Source organism: Pyrus communis, chromosome 4, assembly GCF_963583255.1.
Source record: "Pyrus communis chromosome 4, drPyrComm1.1, whole genome shotgun sequence".
In the NCBI taxonomy this organism is placed as follows: domain Eukaryota; kingdom Viridiplantae; phylum Streptophyta; class Magnoliopsida; order Rosales; family Rosaceae; genus Pyrus; species Pyrus communis.
This window is the reverse complement of record NC_084806.1, coordinates 19408620-19431148: the sequence shown is the minus strand read 5'-3', so window position 1 is coordinate 19431148 and position 22529 is coordinate 19408620. Positions and strand designations below refer to the sequence as shown.

The 22529-nt window shown below is 38.8% G+C and overlaps 1 protein-coding gene across 1 annotated transcript; it reads left to right on the top strand.

The window, feature by feature from the left end:
- Positions 1-385: 385 nt before the first annotated feature.
- Positions 386-1432, top strand: LOC137730763 (aspartic proteinase nepenthesin-1-like). The gene has a single exon (XM_068469722.1). The coding sequence runs from the start codon at positions 386-388 to the stop codon at positions 1430-1432; it is 1047 nt and encodes a 348-aa protein (XP_068325823.1).
- Positions 1433-22529: the final 21097 nt, after the last annotated feature.

Here is a 22529-nt window from a genome sequence, read left to right as displayed (position 1 = left end):
ATATAAATAAGCACAGCTCTTCTGCATAGTCTGCCATTCTGTGTTGAGGGAAGCAAATATGGCAGGCTTATTTGCAAAATCTGCTTCCCTCTTTCTTATTAATCTTGTTATTTTCTTATATTTATCATGCTCGACCGCCAATCTCACGGCCTCCACGACCACAACTTCCGCCGTCAAAACACCAAGCCGTTTTGCCACAAAACTCATTCACCGTGATTCGGCTCTCTCTCCGTACTACAATCCTAATACAAGCATCAAAGACCGTGCTATAAGCACATTGAAACGGTCCAGAGCACGCTTAGCATGCTTGGGAGCAAAGGCCGGTTTTTCCAGTGACGATGACACCCGTGCTGGTCTTGTTGCCGAGGACAGTGGAGCACAATTTATGGCCAATTTCTCAATCGGTGAGCCACCAGTTCCACAGCTCTTAACCATAGACACAGGGAGCAACCTGTTGTGGGTTCAATGCCTTCCTTGCACCAAGTGCTTTGAACAAACAAGTCCGATTTTTGACCCTTCCAAGTCCTCTACATACAACCAATTACCATGCTCATCCCCATATTGCACAATTTCCTCTAGTGACAAATGTGACCCCTCAAACAATTGCAAATTCTCTCACACATACCTTGATAGCACCAAAGTAGCTGGACTTGTAGGGACCGAAATTTTCACCTTTGAGACGTCCGACGAAGGCATTAGCACCGTTCCGAATGTTGTTTTTGGTTGTGCCCAGGACAATGATGGTTACAACGGGCAGCCTAGTGGAATAATTGGTCTTGGCCCTTCAAACATATCTTTGGCAAACCACATGGGGTCAAAATTCTCTTATTGCATCGGTAGCATAAGGGATCCTAACTACCCTCATAACCAGTTAGTCTTAGGCGATGGTGCAAAGATAGAAGGCACTTCAACTCCACTAGAAGTCTACAATGAACTTTACTATCTAACCCTAGAGAGCATCAGCCTCGCAGAAAGGCGGCTTGAGATCGATCCGCAAATCTTCAAGAGAACAGAATCAGGCACGGGTGGAACAGTCATCGATTCCGGAACAACAGTATCCTTCTTAGCCACAGGTGCATACTATATGCTTAGAGATGAAGTGCGGAAGTTGCTTGATGGAAGATTGGAAAAAGTGGAAGAGCCTGGTGTTCCTTCAGGTTTGTGCTACAAGGGGAATATAAGGGAAGATTTAACAGGGTTTCCAGATGTTGTGTTGAACTTTGCAGGTGGGGCTGAAGTAGGGTTAGACGTAGAGAGCGCTTTTCAAGATTATGGTGAGGGTGAGTTTTGCATGGCAGTGCAAGTGTCTCCCGAGGGCAGTGACTTGAACGTTGTTGGGATTATGGCGCAGCAGCATTACAATGTTGCCTATGATCTTGCGGCAAGCCAGGTTTATTTCCAGAGGATTGATTGTCAACTTCTTGATGATTAATTTGGGCTTTATTGCGCATTACGTAATAATAATCAGGAAAAACAAAGTAATTAACTGTTACATTGATATGTCATGATGTGTTTTTTATATTAAAATAATTTTTCATAAATTTTCGGTTTAGTTGTTTTTTGTTTATTTATTGATTTATAAATATGAGAGATGTGGTTAAAGATAGATTAGTCTCTCTAATGCTGTATTATTGCAGCTTTTACATAAGGGTTTCTTTATGTGATCTAACTACACAAGCCCAAAGTCTAATATTATATATGTATAATTTGAAAGAGAACAAAATCACTTAACATAAGCCCCAGAACTAAGATAAGATATGTCAAGGTTGTGAAAGGCACTAGGCATATATAGTTGGGTGGCGGGCAGAAACCTAGCGCTTAGGCGTCTAGGCAGGGGTCTAGGTGGCTTTTTAAATTTTACTAAATTTATTGTGTAACATATAAACATTGTCTACTTATGTTTAAAAAATATATATAATTTTATTGGTATACATAAATTGAAAAATAGAATGACATATAAATTATACAATAACAGAAAATATTGAAAATATGAAAAATAAGCATATAATGAGAATTGCAACATAGGCGGGTCATGCATGAGTCTAAGCGGTTGGATGGGCTATTCACTACTTGTGTGTAATATATTTTTATTACTTATTTAATTAGTGAATCCATGCTGCTCCCAAATCGGGATTCATTGAGAATTTTCATGCTCCCGAATATTCTGGCTCTCAAATCTCTATTCAACTATGCTTCATAGCTCTACACTAAGAGGACCGAAGAGAGAGTTTGACCCATAAAGTAGTGAGATGAAAAAGAAGGCCCATCTACCAATTGCATCTTCTTAAGATCGATTCTAAACTTTCTTCCTTTTGATTGTAATCATCCTCTTTTACTATACAAAAATGTTAACTGTATTTTGCATATCACCTTTCTAATAGAGGTGGGACCTACTTGTATTGGTGAACCCTATCTCCGTTAAGAGAACAATTTAAGTGGTATGAGTACAACACCTCATGGCATACGTGTCATATAATATAAATCATTTTCATTATCAGAGAGGTGATACAAACATGATAAGTTTGTATCTCAACAGTTGTAATTTACTCATGCTCTTACTATTTATAGCAAGTTGTACATTTGTAATAAACTTGTAATCATGGCTCTCTTTGTTGCCAAAACAAAACCAATTCCGCTTATGGTCAAACTCACGCACCATGATAGCATCTTGCATCCGTATAACACACTAACAACATAACAAGTACGGATTAACACCCTCTCATACGTTGTACAGTTACACTCCAATTAAATTTATACTAGGAGCTATGAGAGAACGATTTGCACAAGAGATTCTTACTCCTGAGAAACTCTTCTAATGTGTGTACATTACATGCTAGTGCGATTAAGTTGCAAATTGAAAACGTTAATGCAAAAGCCGGGCATAGTACTTGGACCTGAAACTCAACCATGATGGCTGGCAACATAAGTGATCATCTCTACAACTATAAACAATTGAGGCACATTTTAATGTTGGAGATCACATGGAAAGGGTAGTGTTTATTGTTGGAGAGTTGACCTTTGTAATTAGCTTAGTTACCTGTTTGGGTCCTTGTAATTAGGATGTAACTAGCATATATATTACTTGGTGTTTCTTTCCTTGTAAATCAATCTTGTACAATATATATTTCCCTCCTTGGTGAGAAGAATAATATCAGAAAATTAAACCCAAAATAAGCCCTAATTAGCATGGTATCAGAGCAGAGATCCTAGGATTTCTGCTCTGCCCGTTCCCTCAAGCAAACTTGGCCCTCCCATGGAGAACCTACCACCACTCCACAATGGAAACAATTTCATCCTAACCGATCCTACCCCTATACTAAACACTACTACCCTAACTGACCTTACCATGAATCCTCCTGTTTCAAGTTCTTCCGACATGCCTTCAGAGTCCTCAGGTAATTGTGGTTATGCTTTTAATATGAATAATTGTGATTCTCAGTCTGATTGGATCATTGACTCCGGTGCCACAGACTATATGACCTATGACCCTATTGATTTAGCTTGTGATATTGTTCCACTTCGACGAAATATTACTAATGCTAATGGTGTCACCTCATCGGTAACTGGCACTGGCACTGTACACCTCACGTCTACCCTCTCTTTGCCGCATACACTACTTGTACCTTCACTAAAGCATAAATTGATGTCTCCTGGCCAAGTTACTGAGCAATTGAACTGTTATGTACTATTGTATCCGAAGTTTTGTCTTATTCAGGATATTCTCACGAAGGAGATAATTGGTCGTGGTACTAAGAGGGGGGATCTCTATTCTGTGGACGATGTGAGTATAGGATAGGTTAATTCTCGCCCAAGGAGCCGTTGATCATAAACGGCGTCAGATATGGTTATGGCATCGCCGTTTGGGTCATCCGTCTTTCAGTTATTTACAGCATATGTTTCCAGATTTATTTGTTGGTTGTTCAGTTTCAGACTTTAAATGTGACACTTGCGTACTTGCTAAGAGTCATCGTGTTTCTTATCTGTTGAATTCTAATAAAAGTGCTATTCCTTTTGGTCTTGTTCATTCGGATGTTTGGGGACAATCTCCGATTACTACTTCATCTGGTATTAGGTGGTTTGTAACGTTCAAAGATGATTGCACACGGATGACATGGTTGTACCTTCTTAAGCATAAAAGTGATGTGTTTTTGGCGTTTAAGACATTCCACACCATTGTTCAGACACAATTTTCTACTAAAATCCGAATTTTGCATTTTGATAATGGTGGTGAATATGTTAATAATGATTTTACACATTATTTAACTAATCATAGAATACTCCACGAGACTAATTGTCCTCAGACTCCTCAACAGAATGAGGTGGCTGAGCGCAAAAATCGCCATCTATTAGAAACGGCTCGATCGTTATTGATTAGGGCAGATGTTCCCCGTTCCTCTTGGGATGTTGCTCTTCAGACTGCCACTTACCTTATGAACTGCATGCCATCCAAAGTATTGAATTTTCTTACACCTTTGCAAGTTCTTGCTACATTCGTGTCTTTACCGTCCGTTTTGGTGCACCCACCGCGAGTTTTTGGATGTGTTGCCTTTGTTCATCTACATAAAAATCAACGGACAAAACTTGACTCATGTGCTCTCCGTTGTGTTTTCATGGGGTATGAACTACATCAGAAAAGGTACCGTTGCTTCCACCCTCTTTCATGTCAGATGTATACTACCATGGATGTTACTTTTTATAGAGTCTGAGATGTATTACTTTCCGGCTTCTTCCAACCTTCCTCTTCAGGGGGAGACACTACATGACGAGTAGGTTTGGACCATGGCTGCTACCATTGATCTTCTACTGCCACTATTAGCTGAGCCAGTAGCCGAGCCCGTAGTGGAGCCCAACCAACAGAAGCAGCATCACTGTCCACAGAACCAGCGGTAGGCACAACAGTGCCGTCCTTTCCCACGGCAACAGTGCTGCCACTTGTCAATCTTGAGACTTCTACTGATACTATTCACCCTTGTCTCAAAATATAGTTCCGCCAGATGACCATACTCTAGAGAATATTCCTGAGGTAAAATCTACTATCCCTATTGATGTATCCGATGTTCCGAATTATCAGTTACCTTTCAGGCACAACCAGGGAAAGCCACCCAATCCATATTCACCAGAAACCACAAAAGGCTCTAAATATCCCATTGCTAACTATGTGTCGTCACAGAAATTATCAAAACTTGGCAAAGCTTTTGTACAACAAATATCCAATGATAGCACACCAAGTTCATTGAATGAGGCACTATTTTATGATCGATGGACCAAGGCAATGGAGGAAGAAATGGATGCACTTCAGAAAAATCAAACATGGGATTTAGTTCTGCTACCCCAAGGAAAGAAGAGAGTGGGATGTCGATGGGTATACACCATCAAGTACAAAGCTGATGGGTCGATGGAATGATACAAAGCACGATTGGTGGCCAAGGGATACACTCAGACGTATGGTGTTGATTATACAGAAATATTTGCTTCAGTAGCAAAGATTAATAATGTAAGTGTGTTACTTTCGTTGGCGGCTAACTTGGATTGGCCATTACAGCAATTTGATGTGAAAAATGCTTTCTTACATGGTAATCTTAAAGAAGAAGTGTATACAGATATTCCACCTGGTTATGCATCGGTTTCACAATCCGGAATGGTGTGTAAGTTGACTAAGGCATTGTATGGATTGAAATAATCACCTGGGGTATAGTTTGGTAGGTTCCGAACGGCTATGAGGAAGTATGGGTTTAGGCAAAGCAATTCTGATCATACACTTTTCTTGAAACATCGAATGGGTAAATTGACCGCACTAATTATTTATGTGGATGATATGATTGTTACGGGTGATGATAAAGAGGAAATCTCAAGCCTGAAAGATTACTTAGCAACTAAGTTTGAGATGAAAGATCTTGGTGGATTGAAATATTTCTTGGGTATAGAAGTAGCTCAATCTAAACAGGGTATATTTCTATCTTAAAGAAAATATGTTCTTGACTTGTTAGCCAAAACTGGAATGCTTGATTGTAAATCGGTTGACACCCCTATAGTCCAAAATCACCATCTTGCTTAGGGATGCCAACGGTTTGGTTTGGGGATGGAAATGCTATATCCATCCCCATAACCACGAAAATTAACCATATCCATAACCTCAAATTAACCATCGGAGATTATCCATAGCCATATCCACCGGGTAACAATCCATCTCCGTCAAAAAGAAAAGAAAAGAAAATTATATTTATCCAATTGACGCATTATATATTTTAGTAGATACTAATTCCGTCATTAAAAAACAACATCCAATTACAAAAAAACTAACAATATATTTGAAATTGTTCATGATAACATGCACCAATTTCTTGACAGTGTGACTCTTAAAGAGAGATGAATCTGATAAACTTGTAGTATTTGATAATTGATATATATAATGATTCAATGAATTAATTTGGTTGAGTATAACAATAAGAGCATTGAATTGATGAGGTTGTTGGTATACCCTATGCATGATGTTTGGTGCATAATAAAGATAGTATAGGGTTTGATGCATGCATAATGAATTAGTATAGGGAGGGTTCGGTAAATTGAATAAAATTATATTATATATCAAATGTATATATATATATATATTCAGGTCGGATTCGGGGACAGATACAGATTGGGGACCCCTATAACCATATCCAAAACCATAACCGAATAAAGTTCACGATTTTTCCCCATATCCATACCATACTTGAATTTTCATATCCAAATCCAATCCATTCGAGCGGTTATCTACTGTTATCGGGTTTAACGATTAGAATTGCCATCCCTAATCTTGCCGTGCACCCTGATCAAGTTCCCACTAACCGAGATCGTTATCAATGGTTAGTTGGGAGGTTAATTTATTTATCTCATACCAGGCCTGATATTGCATAAGCAGTAAGTGTTGTTAGTCAATTTATGCATTCCCCGAGTGATACCCATATAGGGGCGGTTGAACGCATTCTACGATACCTAAAGTCCGCCCCAGGTAGAGGCATCCTGTTTTCTAAGAATGGTCATTGCTGGATAGGAGGTTATACCAATGCAGATTGGGCATGGAATATTACTGATTGACGGTCCACATCGGGTTACTTTACATTTGTGGGGGGAAATTTAGTGACTTGGTGGAGTAAGAAGCAGAAAGTGGTTGCTTTATCAAGTGCACAGGTGGAATACAAAGGTATGGCAAAAGGAGTATGTGAATTATTATGGCTTCGGAGGTTGCTCGAAGAACTCGAGTGTCCTTTAATGTCGACTTCGATTTTGTTTTGTGATAATAAGGCAGAGATTGATATCTCCCACAACCCAATCCAGCATGATCACACGAAACATGTGGAAGTTGACAGACACTTCATTAAGGAGAAGTTGGATGGGAATATTATTCACTTCCCGTTCGTAAAGTCAAAGGATCAATTAGTGGACATCTTAACTAAAGATGTTGCCAGTCAAGCGTTCTACAACTCTTTCGTCAAGTTGGGCATGAACGACATTTATGCACCAACTTGAGGGGGAGTGTTGGAGAGTTGACCTTTGTAATTAGCTTAGTTACCTATTTGGGTCCTTGTAATCAGGATGTAATTAGGATAAATATTATTTGGTGTTTCTTTCCTTGTAAATCAATCTTGTACAATATATATTTCCCTCATTGGTGAGAAAAATAATATCAGAAAATTAAACCCCAAAATAAGCCCTAATTGGCATTTATCACATAAATCCGTACATTACATTATCAATGCAATACAACTATGCAACACTACTCTCAAATTTGACGCTTCTTTATTATTCATCACTCATCTGCATATTCACTATAGGTTTTAGTATGTTGATGAATTAATTGTCACAAGGTCTAATTCTGATGCCAGTCATTAGTTCATTGGTCTGTTATGTGCTACTTTTGCTAGTTGTAAGTTAGAGGATTTTAATTTTTACCTTGGATTGGAGGTCACATGAACAACTAGCCATCTTCCGCTCTCTCAGACTCATTATCCGTTCGACTTATTGAAGAATTTAAAATGAACCTGTGCAAAGCAAGTCCCACTTTATATCCTTCCTCTATGCTCTTGTCAACGCTTGAAGGTAATTTTGTTTCTAATCTGGAGACTTATCACAGTATGGTGGGTGGGCTCCAATGTTTAACTTTGTCTCGTCCCAACATCGCCTATGCAGTTAATCAAGTATGTCAATTCATGCATAATCTGGAGTCCACTCATCATCCAGTAGTCAAACATATATATAGTTATATCAAGGGCACCATCGAGCATGGCATACTCTTTCACTCCTCTCAGGACTACTCCCATTAAGTATTTTCCGAGGAGTTCTTGCTACATAGTTTATCCCATCTCACCACCAAATGGTTGATGTACAAGGTAACTTATATTTGTTGTAATAATTATTACTTCTTATAATTAGTTTTACAAGGTCAACTTGTAATATATATATTCAGAACTATGTCAATACAAAAACCATTGAGTTATTCTCCCAAAATACAGGTCTCTTTCTTTTCTTCACTAATACTTTTTGTGCACGAATTCCTTTATACAGTTATAATGACAAATAGATCGTGTATAATGTGCTACAATGGAACTGTAGGCCGGGAAATTGGCGGAATACCTGCAACAACGTCTCATTTTTCAGGTGGAGTAAACTTGGATTTGGACCCTGCAAGATTTGTTTTGTCAATCGACAAAAGGGATTTTTTGCATGACCTTAACTGTAGAAGGCAGTTTATACAAAACCATCTTTACTTGTTTCCTTTTTTTTTTTTTTAATTGAGATTATAGATATTTTATGAAACAACAACTACTACCTTAGAAATTTATGTTATGTGACGATTGGTGACACATGCTCAAGATATACAATCCTTATATCGTACATCAAGGATAGAATGTTATATAAATAAGCATAGCTCTTCTACCTAGTCTACCATTCTGTGTTGAGGGAAGTAAATATGGCAGGCTTATTTGCAAAATCTCCTTCGCTCTCTCTCAATAATTTGTTATTTTCTTATATTTATCATGCTTAACCACCAATCTCACGACATCTACGACCACAACTTCCGCCATCAAAACACCAAGCTGTTTTGCCATAAAACTCTTTCACCGTGATTCGGCTATTTCTCCGTACTATAATCTTAATGCAACCATCAAAGAAAGTGCTATAAGCACATTGAAATGCTCCAGGGTGCGTTTAGCATGCTTGGGAGCAAAAGCCAGTTTTTCCAATGATGACGATACCTGTGCTGGTCATGTTGTGGTGATGCCAAAGATGTGTGAGTCTCCTATTTTGTTGGGCTCGGGCCCGTATGCAGAGATAGAGGAAAATGAGGCCTTGGGCCTGCGGGCCGCTAGGCTTGGCTCGTGCGAGTAAGAGAATAAGGGAGGCCCTGGGGCTCTTGTTACCCTTTCCTGCTGACTTGGGTCGGGAGGCATTTTGGGCCGAGATAAGAGATGGACCAGGTTGTGGGGCCTGGTGTGGCTGCTGGGCTCCTATGATCTTGGGCCTGGTGTGTTGTTACCTTTTTTAGTTTTTTGCTGTCTAATGATTATTCCTTGCGTTTTCGTAGAAGTTCTTTGAGCATGTCTTCTTTAGGCCACAAGAATGATGATGGTGCGCCACCGTTATATCGTCAAGGTGGGTCTTTGAGTAAAGTGGGCTACTTCAAGGTTGTTAACTTCAAAATTAATTCCAATGACTTGTTCAAAGATTTCCTGGAAGCGTATAGGCACTCCATTCCGTCTGGGATGCGTGTGACGCGTGTCAAGGAGGGTAGTAGCCATGAGCCATGTAATGGGGGCTTAGAGAGCCATCAAGTTTTACCCATACTACTTCGTGTTGGGATTTACTTTTCTCATTCCGTGTTTCTTCCAAGAAGTGTTTTGTTCCATAAAGTGTGCCCTCACTCAATGTTCTCCAAATGCGGTCCATGTGATGGTGGGATTCCTTAATCGAAGCCAATTCTTTGATTTGGATCTGACCATCAACGAATTTTGGTACTTCTTTGACATAGGCCATATTGATGAAGTTGGGCAACTGCGATCCCGTCATAGGCTCTTTAATCATTCGAGCAAGTGATATCATGACTGGCCCAAGGAGAATTTGGAGATAAGTGGAGAATGAGAGTCTAATTCTTCCCTTAAGCTGCGCGTTCTGACGATTTTCATCACTGATAAATAGACTGCTTAGTCTCTAGGCTGCTTTGTGCTTTTGCTAACCTACTCTCTGATTTGTTGATTGTCCTCATCTGTTTATAAAGATTCATAATTTGGCTCAAATTCCAAGACTTCTCTAGATATGGAGAAGGTGCATGTTACTTTATGTATCCCTGCTGAGTACCATGAATAACATTTGCTGCTTAATCCTTTTTCACCAGGAGAAAGGTGGGATGTCCTCGAAATAGGAGATAAAGCAGATCAAGGTGGAGGCATTAACTTGTCTGATCATTGTCGTGAAGCCTGCTGTGAATGAAGGTAGAAATAAGAGATCTTCCCTACCTGCTTAAGAGATGTCGGTTGAGAAAAAATCGAATGTTTGCCTGCTATTGATAGGCTTGTGATTGACTTGACTTCTTCCAAGGAGAAGAAAGATAAGGTTGCTGGATCTAAGCTAGTGATGCTTGCCATGCCGAAGATAGCTAGTATGATTACTGATAGAATTTGTCAGCATAGAGGTTCCGTCGTGTGCCCAATGCCAAAATATGTGCCTAAGACGTTCGTTGGGAGCTAAGAAAGAGGAGAATGCTCATGTTGGTAGTTGTGAGAAATCCACCAAGCTTGTTTCTGTAGAGGCTGCTAAGATCTATCCGATTTGAAGCCATATATTGTTAAAGACATAGACGCATGTGCCAAGCTTGTTGATGGCACTAGAGGGGTTATTTGCCCAAGTTCTTTTGTGAAGCATACGACCTTGTATAAAGGGATTTCCCTGCTTGTTATGATGCAAAAAACGACGATTTTGGTAGCTGAGTCCCAATCTTGTTGCAAGTTTCGACGAAATGGGCAATATGTTGTTTGGGATTACTCCTTCCATCAAATTGCATGAATTTTGGCATCTAATAACCCCTTGGCATCCTTAAGGCGTCAATCTTCTTAAAGTAAGGCTTTGAATATAGCACGGAGTCATGTAAGCTCCCCTTGTACTGCGCCTTGATGGTGCTAGTGATCATCTCCTACGGTTGTTGGATAGAAAAAGATCCTATGAGAGCTACTGCTTGGTTCAGCTTCTGCTCAACTTTTTCTATCGAAGGTTCCTCATCTTCATCATTTTCCTTTTTTTTTTTGTAGGTCAACCTTTAGGTCGTGGTCAGCTTTATCGTCATGTTACGCCTCCAGTCGGTTGATGAGTGTGGTAATTTGCAAGTCATTTTCCTTCACAGTCCTTGTTAGCCTTAGGATTACCTCATTCATTTACGCCAGCTAGTCCTCAATGGAAATCACACTAGTAGTCATGACTTGTATGGCTATGAGATATGAGCTGCTGTTTGAGTCGGCATCGGAAGTCAAGGACTCAGAGTACCTCATCGAGCTTTCTTCCCTTGGTGCCCTTAGTGAGGCCAAGGTGATCATGGGCTCATGCCTTAAGTGCTCTTGCTCCTTTGGCAAAGTTGATGTAAAAGTGGAAGGCATGGCAGAAATAGTCTTCCTTGCTTTGGGTTGTGACGCCTAAAGTGCCACCACTTGCACCAAGGATGTTCTTGTTCTTTGCAATGGTTGTGGGAATAGTTTGATCCTTTGTTGATGCTATGTAGGTTTCTTGTGGATTTGAAGATAGAGATGAGAGGTAGAGATGTCCCACTGGGTGTGCCAAATTTGTAAACAAAAAAATTATGTAATGAATGAAATGAGAACACGTGTACAAAGTAAATTTGTATTGATTTGAATTTGTAAGTTACAATCTTTGTTTACAATTTCCCTCTGATTTAGTCTTCAAATTTGATGTAGATGCGTAGGTTGTTGATCCAAGGTTCGCGATGACTTGATCTCAGAGAATGATTGCTTTAAGTTTTGAGCTTGAAATAATGCTTGGATGGTCTGTACCTCAAGGTTTGGCAAAGATGATGTTGATGTGGGATTTCATTGATTCAAGGGTCTTGGCGACTTGATTCTTAAATGAATGTCGTTACAAGTTTTAAGCTTGCAACAAAGTCTTGAAGGAATTGGCACAAGTGCTTGTTGATTCTTCAAGGAGTGCTTCGGCTTTGGTGACAGAAAGCTTTGGCTTTGGTTGTGCATTCTTCAAAGAGAGCTTTGGCAGCGTATTAGTCTTCAAAGATTTGTGCAATGGTTCTTCTCAATGTGTAATTTTCGATCCCTTTGTATGTCTTGGGTCCTTATATTTATAGACTTCCAAAGTCATGCCTTTGGATGGATTTGGCCTTGATTTGTGTCTTGATTCGTCCATGTGAGAATTTAGGCATGTTTTGTGTCTTGATATGTCTACAAGGACGAAAAGAGTACCATGAATCTAGACCATTTAGCAGATACATAAATCACTTATATTTGTTGCTTTATTACTTCTTATAAACAAAGTCAACTTGATATATATATATATAATGACTAAGATTGCTAAGTAAAATTGGATCATACATTATGATGAAAATAATGAACTTAAATTAATGATGCAATATAGTTATTGAAATTAGAATTTATTATTGACTTTTGAAAACTTACAATTTACTGATAAAATTTACTGAAAGAACTGGATGATGATGCTCATAGGCATCCTTCTTCTCTTTCTAAAAGTGTGTACAATATTTGGTTTCCTTGAATACAATGCGAACTCGAAGAAAATTTGAACTAAGGAAAGTTATGGAAATTAACTTGCTTTCTTTGTCTTTAGAGTCTTCCTCTTCTAGACTTGGAAAATGAGACTTGAATGATTGAGTTCTTCACTGCTTAAGCACAAGCTGGAAGATGACTTGTTTTTACTGTTGATGAATATTGAGCTTGTTGGAATAATTATTATTTTTATAGTAGAATGTGTTGAGTGATTCCTACTGACTGATTGATTCCTTGCTTTTACTATGTGAATAATGTCTGAATGTTTCACATGCTTCACATGGTGTCTTGAAATGATGACTGAAAATTGAAATTAGTACCAGGCGGAATAACTTGTATATAAAAACTATAATCTGCTGGACTGACTAGTCAAGCCTGTTAGTCAACTAAGATAAATTTGTTAGTCAATAAATCAAAGAGTCAATAACCAATTTCAAATAGTAAAAGCTATCTTACTCAACATGGCCTCAGTTCGTTCCAAGTTATTAATGTGTTAAGAGAGCATGATTGTGAGCACGTACCAATTATATATTCAAGTGATACACGTAGCATGTATATGTATGTGAGATATGTGACACAATATAAATAACTTTGGACACCAGATACTTTTTTCTTGAAAAACCCACCTCGAGGTTAAAAAAAATAGAGGCTCTCCACTGAGTCCAATCCACTAGTATAATCAGGATTCGTACAAAGTACCATGCAAAGCTCAATTCCTAGACCTAGTCTATGAAGCAACCTTGCCTTATACAAGATGGATTCATTCAATCTTAACGAAGTGGCAGTCCTCCTAAGCTTTTCACCTTGTGGCACAGAGACCAATACATAAACTATGCATATGATGATATGACAATGATATGCATATCTAGATTCAAATATTTACTCAATTTCTCTAGTCAAACAATTGAAGGAAGAAACTGAAGAGAATCCAAAAATGGGTCAGTTTATAGATTTGAAATTAGAAACACTTCACCACAAAATTAATGTAAAAGCACAAAGACAATGCAACCATATTCTTTAATGATTGGGTGTTTCATGCATGAAAAAAGGTTTTGAAATTAAGGTTTCATAAATGAAGAACAAAGAGGAAGGTAAAACCTTAATGTTGTTTTCTTTCTTTCTCTCTCTAGGAAATAAGATCTGAAACCCCAAATGAACTAAGGAACCGACTAGGGATCTTAACCTTCAAAGTTTTGGTTCATTTTTCAACCCTCATGACACGTGTCAAGGTTCAAAGCAATCTGAAAAACAGACATTCGCCAAAAAACTGTCAGTTAGCCCATGTGGGTAGGTCACAAATTACGTGCCTAACTTGCTGGAAATCTGTGTGCACAACTGACTAGTCAACTAAGCTAGTCATAAAGTAATAGGAATGTAGACATGAAATGCACATGCATGAACAAACCTGTTGAAGTGACATGTGCCACATCTTTGAACATTTCTTCCCAGTAAACACAGCCCTTAAATAGAGAAAAGCTAGATTGAGCATGTGGTACAATTACAATGTTGACAAGGAAAGCCAAACCTAAAAGTTTAGACTTCACAAAAATGATGATTGAATTCTTCACATGGTGGTTGACATGGTGACTAACTGCGTTCACATGGCTTTATGCAAATGGGTATTATGCATCCTGGTAGTCAGCCCACCTAGTGCTTTGACTGTTTGGCTTTACTAGTTGCTGTGATGATGCATCTAAGGATTAAGAGGAAGTTTCATCTTCTTCATCTTTAGATTTTAACTGTAATTGTAATTGGGCTGCCTGTGACTATAATTATGCCACTTGAGCAAGAAGTTTTTGTACAAGGTCTTTAATTTCTACAATTTTGTGCTTTGATGATGATTTGGAAGACTTTGACTTTTCTTTAAGTGAGGAAGATGAAGAGATATCTGATAATGACTGTGTTTCGATAACTGGATGTGGTTCAATGGGAAATTCACTAAGAACCTGTTCAATGATTCTTTGTTGGCTGAATTTGTCCTACCATTTGACTAGTCTAACTTTATGAACTTCTTCATTGTCTACTTCGTACTCCCATTTTAAAATCACTAGAACTCTATATTTGGCCACGAAAATTAAAAGAAGAGGTATTTTTTTGTTGAACTGACTTCTGTTGAATCTTGACCGAAAATAGTTGATTATTTGCATGAGTGATTATGGGATGAGACTAACTGTAAGGCCATGAACTGACTACCACTTGGAGAACCAAGCTAGCAATATTGGTTGAAATTTTTTGTCGAAGTTGATAAACCAAGAATGACTTCTTTCTGATAGAGGAAAATGTTGGTCCATGCATTGATGTAATCATAATAATTGTACTGAATATTGGGTGGTTGAGTGTGAAGGGACTTGTATTGTAAATAGGGATTCCCCATTCTTTTTTTGTCATGATCTTTCATTTGTGTGACTGGTGATGGGTTTAATGGTTATTAACTCGGTTTCAAAGAGAATGCTTTTGTAAAGCTCATAGGTTTTGTCTAACTCTTCCGGTTGATAGTGGAAATTTGGCGGAAACCAGAATTTGGCCAACTTTGCTGGTGTTGGGTTTGGAATAAGATTTGGAGGGTAACTGAACAAATATTCACTGGATGATTTTGGAATGTAAAGAGAGGGTTGATTGTAATTCATCATTGGTTGTGGTGGTTTTACTGAGGTTTTGTAATGATCATAAGGTTTGACTAAGGTTGACTGATAATTTGGTCGAAAATTCCCTACGGTAGAACCTAAGGTTGTAAAACGATTTACTGAACTGCTGGCTAAGTAAGACACAAGGCCTAACTTTTGTCAGTGATTTCATTTGGGAATTTATCTCCAAACTGGATGACTCTGTCTATGGGTTGGATTGTTGAATGATGGATATTGTATCCTAAAAGTCTTATACTGGTTTGAAACAATTTTATGTTTGTAGCTGAAATAACTAATCTATTTGACTTAAATTATTTTTATGAATATGTTTAAATGTTTCCAATGTTCATCAATTAACTTTGAATAAATGAGGACATCATCTAGGTAAACAAGGGAAAAGTGATTGTATTGATTGAATATTTCATTAATTATGTTTTGGAATTCACTGGGTGCATTTTTCATGCCAAATGGCATTACATTACATTCATAATGGCCAAGAGAGTGACAAATGCTATTTTGTATTTGTCATCCTCATGAATTTGAATTTGCGAGAAGTCCAATTTCATGTCAAATTTTGAAAAGATTACTGCTTCACTTAATCTTTTTGTTAAATCTCTTTTATTGGGGACTGGATATCTTATCCATTCTAAGGCTTCATTTAATGGTTTATAATTAATGATTAATCTTGGAGAAATTCAGTACTTTTAGGGATATAGAAAGCAGGGCATGACCAATGTGAGTTACTTTTTCTGATTATTCCTTTGTTGAGTAATTATGTGATTTCATGTTTACAAAATTTCATAGTTTCATGACTCATTTGGATTGACCTAGCTTTTGTGGGTATTTTCCTTTCATCGAATTCTTTAATGTAAGGAAGTTTGACTGTATGTTGTTTCCTACACGAAAAGGCATTAGGATTATCTAAACATATTTCTTCAACAAGTTTTGTTGAAAAGAATTAATTCTTTGTTGTAAGGGTTTGCTGTTTAACTGATCTTCAATTCTTTCGTAATTTATTTCTTCTTTTAAATAACTCATGTGTTGCATTTTTCTTTCAATTATGTTGATTGTTTTTGAAATATTATTTTCTTTAACTAATTTATCCCGTTGAGCTCTGTTTTAGAAGAGAACTTAAATTTTACTTCTTGGCCCATAGCAATGGTAGAAATTCATCATAGTGTACTGTAAAAGGATACATAAGGGCTATGAAAGGAAGTCCTAAATGATATGGTCTGATATGTTTTTTTTTTTACAAGGACAAATGGTGTTTGAAAACAAACATTGTCTTGACAAATGTGTGCTTTTGGTATTTCGTAATTTAATTGCATTGGGAAATGGTTGGATGTACTAAGGATTTTAGTTGATTTGTGAAAGTATTTGGTTGAAATTATTCCCTTATGAATACAATTCAAATTTGCTTCTGAATTGATTAGGGCAATTGTTTCTCTTTAGAAATCTTCATTTATTAGTTTGACATTTAAATACCATTTTCTAATTCTAATTTTGTTAGGCCTTTTATCCAAAATGATCCCTGAGATTTGTATAACTCCTCATTTTGGTCCCTGAGATTTGAAGTTGATAGAATTGGTCCCTAAGTTTGTCCACCATCAATCATTTTGGTCATTCCGTGAAAATTCTCCATTAATTAAGGATAAATTTATAAAAATACCCTCAATTTTTGTCAAATCATTTTGACTTATTGTTTATTAAATTGAGGGTAGTTTCATCATTTTAATCTTTATTTAACATAACTATTCACAGAAGGACTAAAATGATTGGTGGTGGATGATATCAATGACCACTTGTATTGATTGGTGGTAAATTGAGGGGTTATGCAAATCTCAGAGACCATTTTGGCTAAAAAGCCATTTTGTTAAATGAGCTTAAAATTAAACTTTTGGTTGAACCTTTATCATTTTCTTCATGGTTGTTTTCTCTTGGTTCTTTCTCGGATGAGGAAGAAGTTTGTTTATTGTTTTGCTTAGATTCTTTCTCAATTAATTTTTGTGTTTGAATGAAGCTAAGATGTGATCTAATTTATTGATTGTCTGTTTTAAGGATTTTTATTTCTTCCTTAATTTTGTTTACTTCATATTATAAATCTGTAACCATAATTTCTTTTTTTGGTTCATTAAATCTTTCCAAGGTTGTACCAAGACAGATTTTACTTTGTGGAGTTGTGTGACATCCCACATCGTCCAGGGGAGTGATCCTTAAATGTATATTCCCATCCCTACCTAGCATGAGGCCTTCTGAGAACTCACACGAGAACTTCCCAATGGGTCACCCATCCTCCATCCTGGGAGTGCTCTCGCACGCTACTTGCTTAACTTCGGAGTTCCCATGGAACCCGAAGCCAGTGAGCTCCCAAAAGGCCTCATGCTTGGTAAGGATGGGAATATACATTTAAGGATCACTCCCTTGGGCGATGTGGGATGTCACAATCCACCCCCCTTAGGGGCCTGACGTCCTCGTCGACACACACGCGACTAGGGTTAGGCTCTGATACCAAATTGTTACATCCCAGCCCGGGGGGGACCACTTCCCGAGCCCGCTCCACCACCGTAGCACGATATTGTCCGCTTTGGGCCCCGACCATGCCCTCACTGTTTTGTTTCTGGGAACTCACACGAGAACTTCCGAATGGGTCACCCATCCTAGGAGTGCTCTCGCGCGCTACTTGCTTAACTTCGGAATTCCCATGGAACACGAAGCCAGTGAGCTCCCAAAAGGCCTCATGCTAGGTAGGGATGGGAATATACATTTAAGGATCACTCCCCTATGTCACAATCCACCCCCTTTAGGGGCCCGACATCCTCGTCGGCACACACGCGACCAGGGTTAGGCTCTGATACCAAATTGTCACATCCCGGCCCGGGGCGGATCACTTCCCCGCACGGGCTGTGACATCCCACATTGCCCAGGGGAGTGATCCTTAAATGTATATTCCTATCCCTACCTAGCATGAGGCCTTTTGCTCACTGGCTTCGGGTTCCATAGGAACTCCGAAGTTAAGCGAGTAGCGCGCAAGAGCACTCCCAAGATGGGTGACCCATTCGGAAGTTCTCGTGTGAGTTCCCAGAAACAAAATCGTGAGGGCGTGGTCGAGGCCCAAAGCGGACAATATCGTGCTACGGTGGTGGAGCGGGCCCGAGAAATGATCTGCCCCGCGCCAGGATGTGACAATTTGGTATTAGAGCCTAACCTTGGTCGCGTGTGTGCAGACGAGGACGTCGGGCCCCTAAGGGGGTGGATTGTGACATCCCACAACGCCCAGGGGAGTGATCCTTAAATGTATATTCCCATCCCTACCTAACACAAGGCCTTTTGGGAGCTCACTGGCTTCGAGTTCTATGGGAATTTCGAAGTTAAGCGAGTAGCGCGTGAGAGCATTCCCAGGATGGGTGACCCATTGGGAAGTTCTCGTGTGAGTTCCCAGAAACAAAACCGTGAAGGCGTGGTCGGGGCCCAAAACGGACAATATCATGCTACGGTGGTGGAACGGGCCCGGGAAGTGGTCCCCCCCGGGCCGGGATATGACAATTTGGTATCAGAGCCTAACCCTGGTCGCGTGTGTGCCGACGAGGACGTTGGGCCCCTAAGGGGGGTGGATTGTGAAATCCCACATCACCCAAAGGAGTGATCCTTAAATGTATATTCTCATCCCTACCTAGCATGAGGCCTTTTGGGAGCTTACTGGCTTCGGGTTCCATGGGAACTCCGAAGTTAAACGAATAGCACGCGAGAGCACTCCAGGATGGGTGACCCATTGGGAAGTTCTCATGTGAGTTCCCAGAAACAAAATCGTGAGGGTGTGGTCGGGGCCCAAAGTGAGCAATATCATGCTACGGTGGTGGAGCGGGCCCGGGAAATGATTCGCCCCAGGCCGGGATGTGACAAGTTGGCTGTTGACTGGTGCTAGCTTCTTCCTGACTATCTAATTTCTTTAATTTTTTTCAAGTAATGAGATTTTAATTCTGGATCATCGATTTTACTAATTAATTCAATTAATAAACCTTCTTGTTCTTCTTGTTTATTTAAGACTGAAATTGTTTTACGACAACTATCTCTGCATCCCATATTTATGTCTAGGGAGTCATAGCTGTTTGAATGGTTTGACTCTGAGGAGTTATAATCGAACTCTTGTTCATTTTCACTTTGGTTTGTGTCTTTTAACTCTAGCACTTGGATTAATTTAGTTTTCTGTTCCTCATATATTTTAACTAATTAATTATCTTTTTTACTGTACATTTGTTTGCATGGTGGCCAAATTACCTTTGTTTTGATCTTTGGAATAAATTTTATTAAATGATTTTTTTTCCAATTTTTGTTAGGTTTACTTTTTTCATAGAATTTATTGGTGTTAAAATTCTTTTTGTTGTACTTGTCATATTTGTGATATCTTTTATTTTGGTATTTATTGGGATATCTTTCTATGCTTTTCTTTTTACTAGAAGGGGCAATAGGGGGTAAACCGTATTGTTCATAAAACATTCATAACTCATATTTGGCTATTGATTTATCTTTGTTGACTTGTTTTGTTATTTTCATATCAATACACATTTTTAATCCTTCCTTCTAGAAAATATTAATAATATTTCCATAAGTAAGGGTATTATATGGTATGGTACCTTCTTCGTTGACTAAAACTTGTCTGATTTTGTGTGAAAATAAGTTTGGTAATCCAATTTTTGAATTTATCTTTCCAAAATGACTCTTTACTGCCTTCTCTAAGCATTACTCAGGACATGTAAATGTCTTTGTACCACCTAAAGTCGCTTAAGGTGGGATATCTTAGATTACTTAGTTGATCATGTATTTTGGAGGTTACGTTACTTGGTGTTTCTATGAAGTGTTCAAGTATTGTGAAGAGTAATGTGTTGATTGTGTCTAGGACTCCCTTACCGACTTTTTCATCGAATATAGGGGTTCTGTCTTCATTCCTTTTTATTGCATGTTTTATTGCATTTATTGATTATTTAGTGAGCTGTTTTTCCCACAGGAATGTAACACTTCTATAAATCCAATTGTAGACATGTAAATTCCGTTGCATGCGAATGATGCATCACAAAGCTCCACGTGGAATATGAATCATCACAAATAGACAAGTCTTCAATGACATGTGGCACAAATCAAGCAAAGGAAGAATAAAACTTCCCAAATTTCGGCAATAGGGAGAAAATATCTCTTAAAATCAGCATGGAGTCCAAAATCTCTCAAAACCAGAATGAAAGCTAAACTATCTTCACAAAACAAGAAAGAATTGAAGATTGCTCACAAAATAGGCAAGAAAGCCCTATAATTCGACCAAGCAAGGAAATTGGCTGAAATTAAGACACAAAACATGCCTAAATTCTCCCATGGACGAATCAAGACACAAATCAAAGCCAAATCCATCCAAAGGCAAGCTTTGAGAAGTCTATAAATACAAGGTCCACGGACAAGTATAAGGTCGACAATTTCTACATTCAAGGTTGACAATTTCTACATTCAAGGCCGAAATTCTCACAAAAGGAGAACCTCTACCAAATCTTTGAAGACTAATCTGTGGCCAAAGCTCTCTTTAAAGAACGCATAACCAAAGCTGAAGCTTTCTTTCGACAAAAGCAAAGCACTCCCCTGAAGAATCAACAAGCACCTGTGCCGATTCCTTCAAGACTTTGTTGCAAACTCAAAACTTGTAACAACGTTCGATTCAAGATCAAGTCGCCAAGACTCTTGAATCAACGAAATCCTACATCAACACTACTTTTGTTGTAGCTTTGAGGTGAAGACTATCAACGTATTGTTTCAAACTTAAAACTTGAAACAATCGTTCAATAGTTCATCTGAGATCAAGTCATCGCGACCCTTGGATCAACAATCTACGCATCTTCATATAATTTGAAGACTGAATTAAAGGAAAATTATAAACAAAGATTGTTTCATTCGTTACAGAATTTTCGTGTTTACAAATTTGGCATGCCTAGCGAGATCTCTCTGCCTCTCATCTCTGTCTTCAAATCCACAAGAAACATACATGGCATCAAGAAAGGATCAAGTTATTCCCACAACCAACGCAAAGAACAAGAACATCCTTGCCGCAAGTGGTGGCAATTTGGGTGTCGCAACTCGAAGCAAGGCTATAGCTCTCTCTACCGTGCCTTCCACCTCTACATTAACTCTGCCAAAGGACTAAGAGCACCTAAGGCACGAGCTCGCAACTAAGAAACATACATGGCATCAAGCTATTCCCGCAACCAACGCAAAGAACAAGAACATCATTGCCACAAGTGGTGGCATTTTAGGCATTGCAACTCGAAGCAAAGCATTAGCTCTCTCTACTATGCCTTCCACCTCTACATCAACTCTGCCGAAGGACTAAGAGCACCCGAGGCACGAGCTCGTGGTCACCCTAGCCTCGCTAAGTGCGCCAAGGGAAGAAATGAAGGAAATTTTTTTTCCTAGCTAAGAACATGTAAGAACATTTGAACACATAAGCAAACTAATAACAGTTTAAAGTAGGCACACATTAAAAAACAATTCTAAAACCCATGACTTTTAAAGCCTAGTGAATGGTGAACCACAAGACTCTTTAACAATATTAAAGAGAAGGAAGAATTTTGAGATTCATTACCCTTAAAGCTCATCCTTCTTTACACAAGGGATTCACCCAAGTGGAGGGCCTTCAAGTCACCTCCTAGCTCCTTAGATCTTTCTTGTGATCTTTCTTCCTTTTGATTCTCCTTTGCTCCTTAAGGATGTGAGGAAAGTATCTCCAAGAACACCAAAGGTTTGGTGTCTCTAAGTCTCCACACCAAAGATGAGGTGTAAAGATGAAATAGTTGACTTAGAGGAAGAAAGATTGGTAGCTATCCCACCCCTAAGTGGCCTGCCTCTATAAAGAAAAAGAGAGAAAAGGCTTCTCTTCTTTGACCCAAGAAAACCCTAGTGAGAGAATGGCTACAAAGTTGCCTTAATACCACCTCACATCTAAGTGGCAAACTTGCAATTAAGCCAAGTTTGCATCCACTCACCCTATGGCCGGTTTTTGACTTAGTTATTGGGCTAATTTCCATTTAGTTGTCACACAACCTAAACTCAATGGGCCTTGAGGACCAAAAACCTTTTTGGGCCCCGAAACCCCAAA

Coding starts and splice junctions, on each gene's coding strand:
- LOC137730763 (XM_068469722.1), top strand. CDS start 386: ATGGCCAATTTCTCAATCGGTGAGCCACCAGTTCCACAGCTCTTAACC.